At 43.0% G+C, this 15,292-nt stretch overlaps 1 protein-coding gene across 1 annotated transcript; it reads right to left on the reverse strand.

The window, feature by feature from the left end:
• Positions 1 to 7,429: 7,429 nt before the first annotated feature.
• Positions 7,430 to 14,892, reverse strand: RASSF10 (Ras association domain family member 10). Its single transcript, XM_079104430.1, has one exon. It carries the CDS (start codon positions 14,625 to 14,627, stop codon positions 13,107 to 13,109), a length of 1,521 nt encoding a protein of 506 aa, XP_078960556.1. The 5' UTR covers positions 14,628 to 14,892; the 3' UTR covers positions 7,430 to 13,106.
• Positions 14,893 to 15,292: the final 400 nt, after the last annotated feature.

Genomic DNA, 15,292 nt, shown 5'->3' on the forward strand with positions numbered 1-15,292 from the left:
CAGTGGATAAACCCATCTGATGGATTAATATTATGAATGGATCACTAGATGGTAACTTCAAGCAGGTGGGCATGGCTGGAGGAAGGAGGTCACCAGAGCAAGCCTTTGGGATTCTATTGCTATTGCATCCTTGCTTGCTTACACTCTCTCCTCCCCCCACCTCTGCTTCCTAATCACCGTGAGCAGACTAGCTTTTCTTTGCCAAGTCCTTCCACCATGATGTTCTGCACCCCTTTGGACCCAGAGCAATTGAGTCGGCAGACCTCATACCACGAGCCCAAGATGAACATTTCCTCCTCTAAGTTGTTCTTGTCAGGTATTCTGGTCACAGAAATGAAAAGCTAACTAACTCACACTCTTAAAGCAACTGAATCCCTATCGATGGCTCCCACTATCTCCTCATCAATGACACCCAGAGGCTCCTCAACTCACCATAATCCAAGCTGAGTTCACCACCTCCCACTTCCAGCAGCTATTCCACACCATCTAAGAAAAGCACACACCATATTCTTCCACATGACCAGGCTGGAAACTGGAGGTCATTGTAAGGTTTTCCTTCTCCTTCATCCTCTGCCAATAATCAATTAAACAAGGCCAGCTCCTAAAGGTCCCAGATCTGAGTGCTGTTCATCCCCTGGTTCAGTCCTCCTCCTCTCTCTTCTAGACTATTAACCCTCCTGATTACTGGGTTTCCTGCTTTTGTTTTTCATCTGGTCTCTGGGGGCCCCTTCTTATTGAACCTAACATCCTCTGTGCTGCCAGTCTGGCACATGGCAGGGTGCTTGACTAGGCACTTGTGACTATATGAATGAGAGAATGAGCAAATGGACAAGATGCTCAGCATCTCTCAGTTCAAAATAATATGTTTGCAACACTGGAATTTACAAATCACTTGCATGTACATTATCTCAGTGGTCACAATACACCACGGGACACTTCTGATTATTCCCAACCTCTCTGGTTAAATAATTGGACAAAGGTCATAGAATCAGTAAGTGGAATTGGCTGGGATTTGAACCTTCATAGAGCTTTTCTCAGTGGTTGCTTTGTTTTTAGATGTTACCATTTGGTTTGTTTGAATCATATCCAAATACAGTCCATAACTGGTTGATGTGTTTCTTAAGTCTCTTGCACTCTGAAATAGTATCAATAGCTAAATCTCCCCTCCTTCTTTTAGTCTATTTATTTCTTAATCCAGGCATGTGTGTGGTAGAATTTCCCCCCAAAAATTGGATTTTCCCGATTATATACGCATAGTAACATTCCACATGCCCCTCAATTCTACCCATTTCCTATAGTCTCCTGAACAGAACTAGACTCTGGGTTTGATGCAGATTCAGTTATTTTGGGAGGAATGTTGGTTAAGCAGGGCTGAGTACTTCCTGTTTTATCAGACCAGGAGATATAACATGGCAGGATGATGATGGATATCCATGTTTTTGGCTGGGGTATCACTACCATGTTTCCCTGACACTGTCTCTCTCTCTTTTTTTTTTTTTTTTTTTTTTTTCCCTGTAGGTTCGGGGGTGTGGGTGGAACCAGGGATTGACCTCAGTCATTGAACCACTGAACCACATCCCCAGCCCTATTTTGTATTTTATTTAGAGACAAGGTCTCACTACTTAGTGCCTCACCATTGCTGAGGCTGGCTTTGAACTCCCAATCCTCCTGCCTCAGACTCGGGAGCTGCTGGGATTATAGGTGAGTTCCACTGTGCCTGGCTACACTGCCTCATTTAAAAAAGATCCATTAGGGATCACTAGACGTGGTGATTCATTAGAGATCACCTAAAGGCAACTTCTAAATCTGATAAAATTCGTGCTTCGTTTATTAGCTGTAATTCTTCTGTGAAGAACTTTTTCTCATCAACTGTTTGATGATAGAAACGGTGTGCACCAAAAATTCAGAATAAATGTTCTTTTTATTACTGATTTCTGGAAAAACAGCTTGGTGTCATAGCAACCCCCAAAAGTAATTAATGAGATGATTTCTTTTTTCCTCTTTTTTCTTTCTTTCTCTCCTTCTTCATTTCCTTTTTGTTGTATCAGTGTGAATCTCTAGGTTTTTATATTTTCAATGATTCCATTGCAGTTATCACTTTCACTAAAACAAATTTTCCCATTTTGGTCATTGTGAGTCCCTTAGGTTATCCCTGAGGTTTTTAGACATAACAAGTTTTAAACAGGTTCTTTGCTTTTTAGAACGTAAGATGTAACAAGCCCATGTTAACCTCTTTCCCGCCCTGAACTTGGAATAAGTCATTATTTTAAGGAGCCTTTACCCTTTTAATAGAAAACGATATTTAAATGCTACATCATAGGTACTAGGGGTGCTCATTTCTCCTGGGTAGTGTCATTTTTAAAGCTATAAAAATAAGGAATGAGTAAACTATTTTCACTTACTTGCTTTTTTTAAAAACAGTGTATCACAGTTGTTCTTCCATGTCAGCAATGCAGACCTCCATGATTTTAATAGCTATATAAAATAATATGATCATAACTTAGTTCATATGACCTGTTTCCTATTGAAATGACCTCTCATTTTCACTATTTCTAATTTTGCCATAATGAAAGTCATGAATTTATACCCTTGCCCACTTGAATAAATATTCTGTAGATTCCTAAAGTGGAGTTGCTGTCTACAAAGTATGAATTCAAATGGATTGAATCTATTTAAAATCTCAATGCCAGAATCTTAGTAGTTTTAATGATAGAACACTAGTTGTTCTACTCATTGCTACTCAGGCCTACACCCTATGCCTGGTACATAGCAGAAATGTGATATTTGTGTCAACCTGAGATAAATGAGCCAATACCAGAGAAGTAGATGTTACAAAAAGAAAAGAAAGGTCTAGGCTGGCCCCTCTGTAACAAGTTTAAGGGAACTTTGAGAAAGTTCTATGCCTCTGACCCAGGGAAGACCAGAAAGGCATGGAGCTGACACAAGCCCAACCTGGTAGATTGGAGCCTCAAGTTCACCTGAACCTGGCCTGGATCAGCTAATCCCCAGCTGACTCACACAGAGGCATGAGTAAGAATAAATGATTGTTACTTTAAGACACACTAAATTTTGAGGTGATTTGCTGTACTGTGTTATTATCTTATTTTTTGAGTAGAATGACTCAGCATTATAAAGCTATCAATTCTGTTCAAGGTAGTGTACACATTTGCAATCCCAATAAAATATGCAGAGAAAGGTTATTATTAGCTAAATAAGACTTTCTAGAATTAAAATCGTAGATGATACTTATATGAAAGGGGAGAGAAACCACAGAAAGAGTAGTATGTTAAGTTCTTGTCTTACTTGAGGGCAAACACAGATTTGATAAGTTTACATATACATTGATCAGAAAAATAAACATAAGTGTGGCTCTTGGGAAATTTGGAGAGACAGACGAGCAAAATTGAAGGTACAGCTTTTGAATCAGCCAAAGAAAATTCTATCTGTCCAATAAAAGAGGGAGAAAAAAAATCTTGTGAAGAGACGTCAGTGAGTATGGCAGAGTAGAGTCCAAAAAGCCACTTGTCAATAAAAGCAACAAGAACACAGGCAGAACCTTTCCAGAATTCTGCAAATTAACCAAGGGCTAACAACGATCCAAAGAGCATTTGTTAATTAAAAAAAAAAAAAAAAAAAAAAAAAAAAAGATGGAATCTCAATAAGAACAGCGTGTTTTCTGCTGTTTCACTTGCCCTATTCCCATCCCCCTCCCCAAGCTCCACAGTAGATTGAAAACCAGCAGCCCCAGAATCACAGTAAAACCCAGCAACCCTACAATCACAGTGAAAACCAGAAGCCACTGAAGGGGACAGAATGGGTTTGGAGCTGGTTAAAATATCATTCTCTGAGAATTGCCATTATTGGACCTGTTTGGCAGTTCTCTGTTTATTTGACTGGACAGGATCTCATACAGTGCAAACAGCTTTTTCCCTGGGGGCATTTGTCAAAAACAATTACAGGCAGTTTTTTAACATCACAACTTGGAAACAGTGATAACAGCTGTGAAAAACAAGAAGTTGATCAAAAACAGTTGAAGAGTAAATGCTGGTGAATGAAATTTCCATAGGGAGCTTATGGCAATGTGCGCATGCCCAGGAACGTCTGGAGAAAACTCGAAGGTCTAGACTCTGATCAGAGAAGCGAGGGGGTAAGCAAGTGAGGCCTGGAGCAATTAGGGAGTGAGGACTGAAGTGAATTGTAAACCGAGTCTCTGAACAGTGACAGCAGCCCAGCTCCCTCTCCCATGGCCCCTCAGTAAAGGCTGGGTGACTCACTGGCATTTAAGGAAATCTCTGTCCCATCATTAATGACCGCCAAAGCAGAGACTTCAGTGGCCATGTGACAGAATTATCCAAGAAAGTCAGTTAAACAAGTTATGAAAAGAAAAACATGTCAAAGACAAAAAGCGACCATAACCAACCGCAGAGGTGGAAGGATAATCTCCAGAGTTGCTATGTTAGATTGTCCTAAAGGTTCAGTTTTCAACAAAAAATTATGAGACATGCAAAGAAATAAGAAATAAGCCCTATACGTAGGGCAGAAAGCAGCCCATAGAAATTGTTTACAAGGAAGCTCAGATGTAGAAACTAGTAGACAAAGACTAATTGCTATTTTAGAAATGTCCAAAGAACCCAAGAAAAATCTAAAAAGATTAAAGGATAGTATGAAAATGTCACAACCAATAGAGAATATAAATTCATTTTAGATTTAAAGACAAAAGTAGGTTGAGAGTAAAAGGATGGAAAAAGACATTCCATGCAAATAGTAACCAAGAGAACTGTGCTCGAGTACCTATACTATCAGACAAAACAGACTTTAAGTCAAAAACCCTTACAGGAAAACAGAGAAGGACATTAAAACATTGATAAAAGGTCAATTTACCAAGAAGACATATGCACCAAGTACCAAAGCCCCTAAATAAGGAAACATTGACAGAACCATTGAAATTGTACTGCCATAATAGCTGGAAACTTCAATAAGCCATTTTCAAAAAGAGATAGAACAACCAGATAGAAAAGAAATAAAGAAACTGAGGACTTGAACAACCATAAACCTACAAGACATAGACCATTACACCCAACAACAATCCAGTACACATCTTTTCCAAGTGCATACGAAACATTTTACAGTATAGATGTTAGGCAACAAAAATAAAAGTCAACAAATTTAAGAAGATTGAAATCATAAAAGTTATCTTTTCTGATCACAATGGAATAACCAAAAATCAGTAATAGAAGGAAAGCTAGAAAATGCACAAGCATGTACATTTGAACAACACACTCCTACTCAATGAATGGATGAAAGAAGAAATCACAAGGGAAATTATAAAACCTTGAGACAAATGGAGACAAAAGCATGACATACCAAAATCATGGTATGGTATGTAATGGGATGTAGCAAAAAGCACTGCTCAGAGTGAAGTTTATAGCTCCAAACAATCTAACTTTAGACCTTAAGAGTTGTTATAGTTTGGATCTGAAGTGTCCCCAAAAGCTCATGTGTTGAAAGTATGGTCCCCAATGCAGCAAGTTTCAGAGGTGGCGCTTTGGAGCAGTAATGGGATCGCGAGGGTTCTAACCTCATCCGCGGATGACCCCATCAAATAGCCAAATGGATTACTGGAGGTAGGACCTAGTTGGAGGAAGTAGATCACCGGGGGTGTGGCCTGGAAGGGTTTAACTTCTCTACAAATTCTCTCCCTGTTTCCTGGCTGTCATGAGCAGACAGCTTTCTTCTGCCTTGACTTTCCACCATGATGTTCTATATTGCTTCAGGCCCAGAGTGGAGACTACCAACCATGGATTGAAACCTCGGAAACCATGAGCCAAAATAAACTTTCCCCCATCTAAATTGTTCTTGTCAGGTATTTTTATCAACAGCAATGCAAAGCTAACACAAGGAACTAGAAAAGGAAGAGCAAACCCAACTCCACACTATCCAAATGAAGTTATAAAGATTAGAGCATATGTAAATAAAACAGAATAGGAAAGCAAGAAAAAATTCATAAACCTAAAAGTGTTTCTTTAAAGATCATAAAATTAGCAAGTGTTTAACTAGATGGACTCAGGAAAAAAAAGAGAGAAGACGTATTACTAAAAGCAGAAATAAAATGGGAACACTTACTGATTTTACAGAAAAAATAGATTATAAGGAAATATTATGAACAATTACATGCAAACATCTTTTCCTTTTGGAGTTGTTCATTGCTAGTGTATAGAATTTTTGTGATTTTTTTTGGTGTGTGTTGATTTTGTATTCTGCAACTTTGCTGAACTTAATTAGCTCTAAGGGTTCGTGCACGTGTGCGTTAATCATATTAACTAGAAGAAACGAATTCCTAGAAATATATACTCTACCAAAATTGGATCATGAAAAATTTGAAAGTCTGAATATACTTTATATAATTAGTAAGAGAGTTGAATCGATTTTTTAAAAGGCCTCCCAGAAAAGTCCTGGATCAGATGGCTTCATTTGTGATTTCCACCAAACACTTAAAGAATTAACACCAATCCTTCTCAAACTCTTTCAAAAAATTGAAGAGGAAAAAACACTTCCTAACTTATTCTATATCAGCATTACCGTGGTAGCAATATCAGACAAAGATGCCACAAGCATAGAAAACTACACACCATTATCCTTATAAATACTAATGCAAAAATCTCCAATAAAAGTAATAACATTAATATTAATAGCAAACCAAATTTGGGAGTATATTAAAAGATTTTTATGCCATGATCAGAAGAATTTATTCCTGAGTTGCCAAGATAATTCAGCATATGAAAATCAATTGATGTAATATACCACATTAATTGTATGAAAGAAAAATCACATGAAAATCTCAATTGATGCAGAAAAAGGAACTGACAAAACTCAACATCCTTTCTTGATTTTTGTTTTTTTTAAAGCATTTGATAACTAGGAATAGAAAGAAGTTTCTTCAACATGATCCAGGTTATATATGACAAACCCAGGCTAACATTACACTCAGTGGCGAAAGACTGGAAGTTTTTCCTCTGAGATCAAGAGCAAAATAAGGATGTCAGCTTTCACCACTTCTATTCAACATAGTATCAAAAGTTTTAGCCAGAGAAATTAGGCAAGAAAATAAAATAAAAGGAGTCCAAATTGGAAAGAGGTAACATTATCTCTGTTTGCAAATGACATGATCTTATACATAGAATGCACACATCACATGCTCCTCCCTTCCCCTCCTCTCCCCTCCCCTCCCCTTTTGTTGTCTCTCTCTGTCTCCCCCCTCCCCATGTCTTCCTCTCTCGGAGCTGATTAACAGGTTCAGCAAAGTTGCACAATATGAAATCAACACACACACAGAAAAATAGCAAAGATGCTATATACTAACAATAAACATCTCAAAAAGAAAATTAAAAAAAACAAAAGATTAAAATATAATAAAATAAAAATACTTAGGAATAAATTAAATAAGAGGTAAAAGACTTGAAGATTGAAAACTACAAAACAATGCTGAAAGAAATTAAAGACAACATATGTAAATGAAAAGACACCCCATTTGTTCATGGATTAGAAGACTTAATATTGTTAAGATGACAATACTGCTGGCTCTCATTTGGATCTAGAGTGTCCCCAAAGGCTCATGTGTTAAAAGTTTGGTCCCCAACTTGGTGCTATTGGAAACAATAAAAGGTGGGGCTTAGTGGGAGGTCTTAGGTTATTGGGGTCATGGCTTCAAAGAGTGTTGTTAAATGCTGGTCTCTCCTTTTCTTTCACTTTCCAGCCATGACAGGAATAATTTGCTTTGCCGTATGCTCCCGACCATGGTGTATTGTCTCACCACAGGCCCACAGGCCAACTGGTCATGGACTGAAACCTCAAAAACTATAAGCCAAAATTAATATTCTTCTCAAGTTGATTATCTCAGGTATTTTGTTACAGTAATGGAAAACTGACTAACAAAGAGAACAGAGAAGTAAATAATTTAGAGGAGGGACCTTATGCAAATGGAAGTGTGACTTGAATGAAGATATAGGATCAACTCAGTTCTGTAGTCTTCATTGAGAAACGTGTGGACCCGTGGGAGGGATCTTGAGTTGGATAACCAACAACTATAAATCCTGCTAAGAAATGTGGATGTTATCCTGAAAACTGTGGAACATCTTAGAAGTGTTTGAAAGGTTTGCCTGGGAATGAACGAGAAGGCAGATGCTGGGACAGTGGTCCTTTGAAGCAACCCATTCCAGGTCTCCACAGGTGCAGTGGAGTCAACATGGCCAAAGATGTCCTAAGCCAGGTATGCATGCCTAACACCATGGGCACAAAGGTCCTTGGAAGCCCATCACTCCCACTCTCTACTCTTCCCTAATACTTGCTCACCATAAGAAGGTCCAGTTAAAGAGGTCCAGTAGGAACATATGTGACACAGCTGGTACCACCTTCCAGATGTGAATGTGACTATCACACAGCTGTCTACCCTGGTATCCAAGGATTCCATGTTGTTGACTGTGCACCTGTGCTCTGCAGCAGTTACAGCCCTTGGGGCACTCAGTCAAAACTTTTATGCTGATATATGGGATATTAATTTTTTGCAAGATTTTTTTCCACAGGCAAAACACTCTCTTCTCATAAACAATTATCCAGATATTTACATAGGAATTTCTCCTCATTCTTTTTACTAAATCCTCACCTAGTAGATAATAACCAGGTCTGGAATTAGGGGGAAACTTGTTCCACTTCCCTCATGGAATACTTGGACAAAATTTGATAATCTTTAAGCCTCTCCAATGCCAACACCCTGGGGTCCATGAGGACTCTTTTTTTCCAGGTGCCAAACACTTCCTGCCTATGGGCCTTAGGTGGGTAGCAACCAGAGTACATTTGAGATCAGACTTGGGTGGAAATCCTGCATCTGCAACTGATGATCTGCTGGGTGAACATAGTTTCTCTGTAAAAACTGGAGGTTAAAAATTTACATCTCACAAGAAGAATGAAGAAAAAAATGCTCATGTAAATACTTAGCACAAGGGTCTGGCATTTGAGAAACACTCAAGAAAAATTGGTTCCTCCTCATCTTCTTTCCTTGTTGTTTAGGGAAACAATTCAGCAAATATTTTCACAATGGAGATTTCACAGACTGCCATCATCAAATCTTCCCTTTTCAAGAATTTAAGGATAAGCTCAAGTGCTGTGTTATATCTAGAAAGAACTTTCTAGAAAAACTTAAGCTGCTAGAGACTGTTGGTAAACAATGAGGTGAGAAATACACAAGTGTTTTATGATGCTACCTCCTTAGAAAACCTTTCCTGATAGATTAAAATTTTAAAATATAATGAATATTTTCTTTATATAAATACACTTATATTTGTTATCTCCTTAATCCTGCTAATACAGAGTTTTTGTCCCTCCTTCTTTTAGATACTGGTCAATTCTAATGAGAGTCCAGATTGCTGTTACCTTAAGCAGGTGCTCAGGGAAGGGGGAAAAAAAGGAGAGAAAATACCATATCTCCCTAACAGTTCTCATTAGCTAACCACGTTTGCTATTTAAGGATATTTTAAGGCAGTGATTGTCAGTCGTGGGTCCTGAGGCCACAAAGAATGAACTAATTAATTTTGATTATTGCAATTAGAATAAACTTGGGAAAAGTAACTTGGCAATATCAAGTCTCTAAATGCTTATCCTTTTTGACCTGGAATTCTCTCTGTAGGACTCTTATGGAAGGGATGGAAGAAGTCTAATTAGGAAACAGATAATGCACAAAGAAACATATCATGGTATTATTTTATAATAGTAAAAAAGTATGAGAAATAACCTGATAACATGAGCAGTTATATAAATTATGATATATTTACCAGGTGAATGGATCTGTTTACAAGGAGTCTGCCAAACCTGAATATCAAATTGTATTTTTTAAAACAGAGCAAAATATGAAATCTTCAAAACTCAAAAAAAAAAAAAAAAAAAAAAAGTCCCTAAGAAAAAATGCCTACCTTTGGTAGTGACAAGCTTTTGGGGGTAAGAGATTTTAGAATGACTTTTTTTTGTTTGCATTCATGCTACTTTCAGGTTTGTTACTATAGTATGTAACTTTTCTAATAGTAAATATAATAATAAACACATTTTACATAAGAAAATAAACAAAGAGATGGCACATAGAATCTTTGGGTTTGAGAGATGGCTGAGAATGGGATAATTCAGATCAATACACAGTTGGTTGTCTCAGTTCAAAAAAAAGTATGGGGCTGGCTGATGTGGAACCTATACCCCTTCCTCTTCTCCCAGAGCTTGCTGATTCCTCGCAGGATTTTGACGAGGCCTGAAGAACAGAGCTGACGCACAGGAGCCACTTTTCCAGGGGTGCTGACATTCAGGGGTTGGAGCTTCACTGCTCTGCACTCGATCTCACGCCCATGATGTGAATGAAAATCAAACCTATTTAATATTTATTTAGCACTTCCTAGACACAAGCACTGTTTTGGTGCTATTTACACCCATCTCTTTCTCAGTTTTGCAAGGTTTTGCAAAAAGCTCTTTGTGAAAGTATCTATTGTCTCCTTCTGGCTTCCCCCATCCCGTGCCCTGTCCCAGTTCTCCCTTCTCCTACCCACACAGAGGGTGCCTTTTAGGAATATAATTGATTTGAATGAAAGCAAAACTCAGCAGACTGGGCTGCCCTTTGTTATAAATAAAGACTCCTCTTCAGCTGCCTGGAGAGTTGACTAGAGAAATATCTTCAGGTGGTTGGGACAGGGAAGGTTCTAGAAACAGAGCAACAGAGAAAATCCCACAGGCCTTCTCCCTGTGATGTGGCTTGTTTGCTTTACAGGCTTCAAGAATATTTGCTGACGTCAGCAGCCCATCAAAGTTTAGAATAATAATAGTGAAAAGGAAAACAGCTCCTTTCTGCCAGGCAGTCCTGTTCTGCCAACTTCTGTGTTCTTTCGGAGTTAATAAACATCCAAGAGCCACCTCCCCTACCACCCTAGGGGGAAAAAAAGCACAATAATTTAAAAACCACCAGGTCAGCCCATTGCCAGCATAAACCATTCAGACAAGTAGCATTTGTCACACTCTAATGAGGATTTTACCTCTGCCTCAAAATGAAAGCTACCATTAGACTTCGTGTTTAGGGATCAAATGATTGTTGAGGACAGTGGGTTTCTTTTGGTTCCTTCCTCATTTTAATCATGCCCAAGACCAAATGCATAGATGTTTGCTGCATCAGACGAAACTGAAAAACCATAATTATGCCAAGTAAGGTCTTTGGAAAACATCAATTAAGAAAACGGCCTTTTAATTCCGATTTTACTTGAAAAATCTGAAAACACGCACACGTGTTGTAATACCATGGCAGTGGCAGTATCCAAGGTGGGGCTGTCTCTAGGAAGGAGACAGCACAGAGAGTGGCTTGAGGAGGTCAGGAGGGCAGGCTCCTTTTGGCAACACAGAGGATCCCTGCAAGGGAAGAAGCTTCTCCATAGAGCAAGGCCTCTTAAGTTATCTTCACGTGTAGTGTTGAAACTGGAGCCAGCCCCTCCACAGTCAGGTTGATAACCAGGCTCTCCACCAGGCAGGCACCACACACACAGCCCATTGTTAATACCTCCTCAGGACAGATTAGAACCACATTCCTCAGAAGTGCTCCGCTCCAAAGGGAAACCAGCCAGCAGGCTCCTTCCACTGGGCCAACGACTTGCTACAACTGATAAGTTCTAATTGAAATAACTAGAAGAATTACACTGAGTGCCCACTGGCTTGATCACTGGCCACAGAGAACGTGCCGCCCTTGCACCACCCCTGGCGTGTGCACAGGTGTGCACTGGACAAGAGTAATTCAAATCCTTAGCTCACTTAAGATGCTTTTATCCATGGCTACGTGCTATGGTTAATCAACTTGTTCACCCAAGGTGTACTATGAGATTATTCTACTTTTCATTTTGGGGCCTTTATCTAGTAAACCCTGATATTTACACTGTCTCGACTTAAGTTTGAACAAGTAACTAACCTCTGACCAAAGATTCTGAAGTTAGAGTTGGGTTTGAGTAAAATCCATGAAGGTCATGGTTAGTTTTAATCTTACAGCTCAAGTTCAAAGCTGAATGTGAGCAAAGATCTTTGCTTTTAAGTCTTAAAGTGCTCATTAAACAGCAAACTTAGTTGTGTGTAACTTGAGTTCTGCAACTTCCCTTCTATTTTTTCTGAAATAACAGTGATGGGGTCAATGAAGTGGCAGTATGAACTAGAGGACAACACACCTGCCTTTGCAGGAACAGACCCCAAAGAGCCCAGATTAAATTTTAACCAGGGATTATGTTTGCCAGGATTTTATATCTGCAAAAGAATATGTTTGACTTTGGTAATAATAAAAGGCTATTTTGGAAAAAGGATCCCCTTTTAACCTACACTGTATTTACTAGGAGGAAATACAGAGTTTGACTTTGATACAATTTATACTTTGAAAGAAAAGGCAAATGATTTAGCAGATGGGTAATTCCCAAATCTGCAGAAATGTAAACAGGCAGGGTTTGGGTGCCTACGGTTTTTATCAAAGATGTTAAGTAAGGCTGAGACCAACGCCAGTGCGTCCTCTTTGGCTAGTTTTAACACGTTTACAGTCAGAATTAACATTCAAGGAATTTCCTTTTCATCCAACTGTTTCTTTTAAGAGCACTTTATGCCACAAACTACAATTCTAGCTGCCATCAGTCCTTCCCTACAGAGGAGTGGGGAAATCGCCATAATACTTGTTTCTTGTTTTGAAAATGGGTTTGGACCACGTCTATTTCCCCAGGGTGATGGAGAAGGAGGAGGTTGCACCCTTGGACTGAGAGGTGCTTTATTAGTTTTCCAATATAGGGGGTTTCCACCTCCTCACTGTTTCTTTCTCTTAAAAAGAGCTTGGAACACAGACCCGGCTTCCTTCTCCCTCACCCTCCTCCACACTCACCCTGTAGCCAGAGGAGAGCCGCTGCCCGGCAGGCGTCCCCAACCCTTCCCCGACCGGGTTGAAGCTCTGCGGCCAGGCAGTAGCTCCGGGCTCACCCCAGCCTGATTTGGAGTCCCTGAGCTGGCAGGGCCAATGCCTGCTACAGGAAAGGGAGACGTATCTGTCTCCGTCTCCCTCCCTGCTTCTCCTACACCAGGGATTCGCACACAGGCATCGAATCCGAGTCCTGGCTGTGCATGGAGCTCAGTCCAGTATCAGAGTCCTCGTCATTGCCAGGACAGTTCTTGGCCAGTCCGCGGGCCTGGTCCACCCACATCTCCGCGCAGGGCTGAGGCTGGGGTTCCCGCGTGGGTCCGCCGGGGCCCGAAGCCCCATCCTGCACTATGGTGAGCTCCAAAGTGTGCAAAGTCTGGAGAAGGCCCTGCAGCTCACGCTCCTTGCTGTCCCACTGCTGCTGGCTGTAATCCAAGTCCGCCTTGACGGCCTCTAGGTCCGTGTTAAGCCTGAGCCCAATATAAAGGCTGGTGCTAAGTTGAGTCCTGACCCGCTCCTGCTCCAGCAGCAGCTCACCGTCCGGGCCGCCGTCGGGTTCTGGCGGCTCTTCCCGCACCGCCAGTTCCTCCTTGCGCCGCCGCATCCATCTCTGGTTCAACTCCTCCTGAATCTCGGTGGAGAGACGTTCCAGCAACTCCTCCTGCTGGGTTCGCTGCTCATGTAGCCGCAGCAGGTCGTCGCAGCGCCGGGCCAGTTCCTCCAGCGCTGCCGCCTGTGCCTCACCGTCCGGGGGCGCCGCGGTTGCCTCCTCCGCCACCGCTACGTCCCCTGCCTCCTCTCCCGGGATGGACCCATCGAGTTCTATCCCTGCCCCCACCAAGTAAGTGTCCTGCACGTAGTTCACCCCATGCCGTCGCATGCGGTCCAGATGCACCCTGGCCTCGTAGCGGTCTATCTCTCGGTCCAGCTCCAGAAGCCGCTGCACCTGCTGGCGGATGGTGTGGTCCTGGGAGAGCACCAGATGCACCAGCGTCTCCATGCGCTCCACAGAGGCACTCTCATGGGCCCGCGGCGGCGACGAACAAGACGAGGCAGTGGACGATGAAGTGGACGAACAGGGTGAAGGCGGTGGCTGCTGCTGGCGCCGCCGGTTGAGCTTGGCCAGCTTGCGGAAAGCTTTCCGCACCACCCGCCGCTGCTTCTCCTGGGTCATGGCCAGGCTGGGCCGTACCGGCGCTCCCCGGGCCAAGCAGGGGCGCTCGCGGCTGAGCACTACGCGCGCCTCGGCACTGCGCGGACCCGTGTTGGGCAGCGACGCCTCGCTGCGAACTAACACGAAGCGCACATTCTCTTGCTCGTCGCCCCAGGCGGATAAGAGGCGCAAGATGCGCGTCTTGTTGGGTAGGATGCGCTCAAAGCCACGCCACTTCTCCACGATGCAATAGCACTGCGGGGGCCCGCACAGCATGCCCTGGGACAGCGCCTCGTCGTCGTCCTCGTCGTTTTCATCCGGGGGTTCCGGCAGTTCCCCGGGGCCTGGCGGGTCGCCGGTCATGCCCCGTCGCTGGCCCCGCCGCTGCCTCCGTCTTCGCCGGCAGCCGTCCTCCAAGAGAACCCGCACCACATCCGAGCAAGTGGTGCGGCGGGAGAGGCCGGACACCAGCTTCTCCTCCTGGCAGATCCACACCGAGATCTTCCTCTCCGAAGGATCCATGGTGCAAACGGGACACAAATTGCAGGTCTAGCCCGGCGCTGGTGGGGCGGCAGGGGCAGCGCGGACAGCCCGGCAGCTCTGAGTTTAAAGAAGAGTTTGTGATTCCGGTCTCCGGCAGCGCCGGCCTTTCTCTCTGGTTGCGCTCCGAAGGCAGGCTCCCGCGCAGGCTGGAGAGGCTGCGCTCGGCCCAGACAGCAAGCGCTCTAGAAGCCGCCCGCCCGGGTTCAGGCTCCGCAGATCTGCCTCTGCCCACCTTGCCCGAGGCCTCCGGGTTTTGCTCCTCCCCACGTGGCTCCACCCCTTCCCGCCCCAGCGCCCAGCGCTCCCGCCCTAAGCACCGGAGGAGCGGCGCCCAGACTCGCCCCTCCCAGCCTAGCTGCGCCGGGTCTGTCCCTCGCTGGAGTTGCAGGCGTCGTGAGTCCAACTTGCGCTCTTCCTCGAGCGGGTGCAAGAAAAAACTCCGCGCCTCTCTGCATCTCAGCAAGGTATTAGCTCTGTGTCTCTCTCCGCCCACTGCCTCCTCCCCTTCCATCTAGAGGTGACTGGATGCATCTTGATCAGCCTATCTCATCTTCCCGGCGCCCCCAAATGTGGCCCTGCTCCTTCAGGGAAGCTTAATCTGGGGAGTGCACTTTGCACAAGCCGGGAAACTGAGGCATTCAGCG

This window comes from Sciurus vulgaris (assembly GCF_902686455.1).
Source record: "Sciurus vulgaris genome assembly, chromosome: 11".
Lineage (NCBI taxonomy): Eukaryota > Metazoa > Chordata > Mammalia > Rodentia > Sciuridae > Sciurus > Sciurus vulgaris.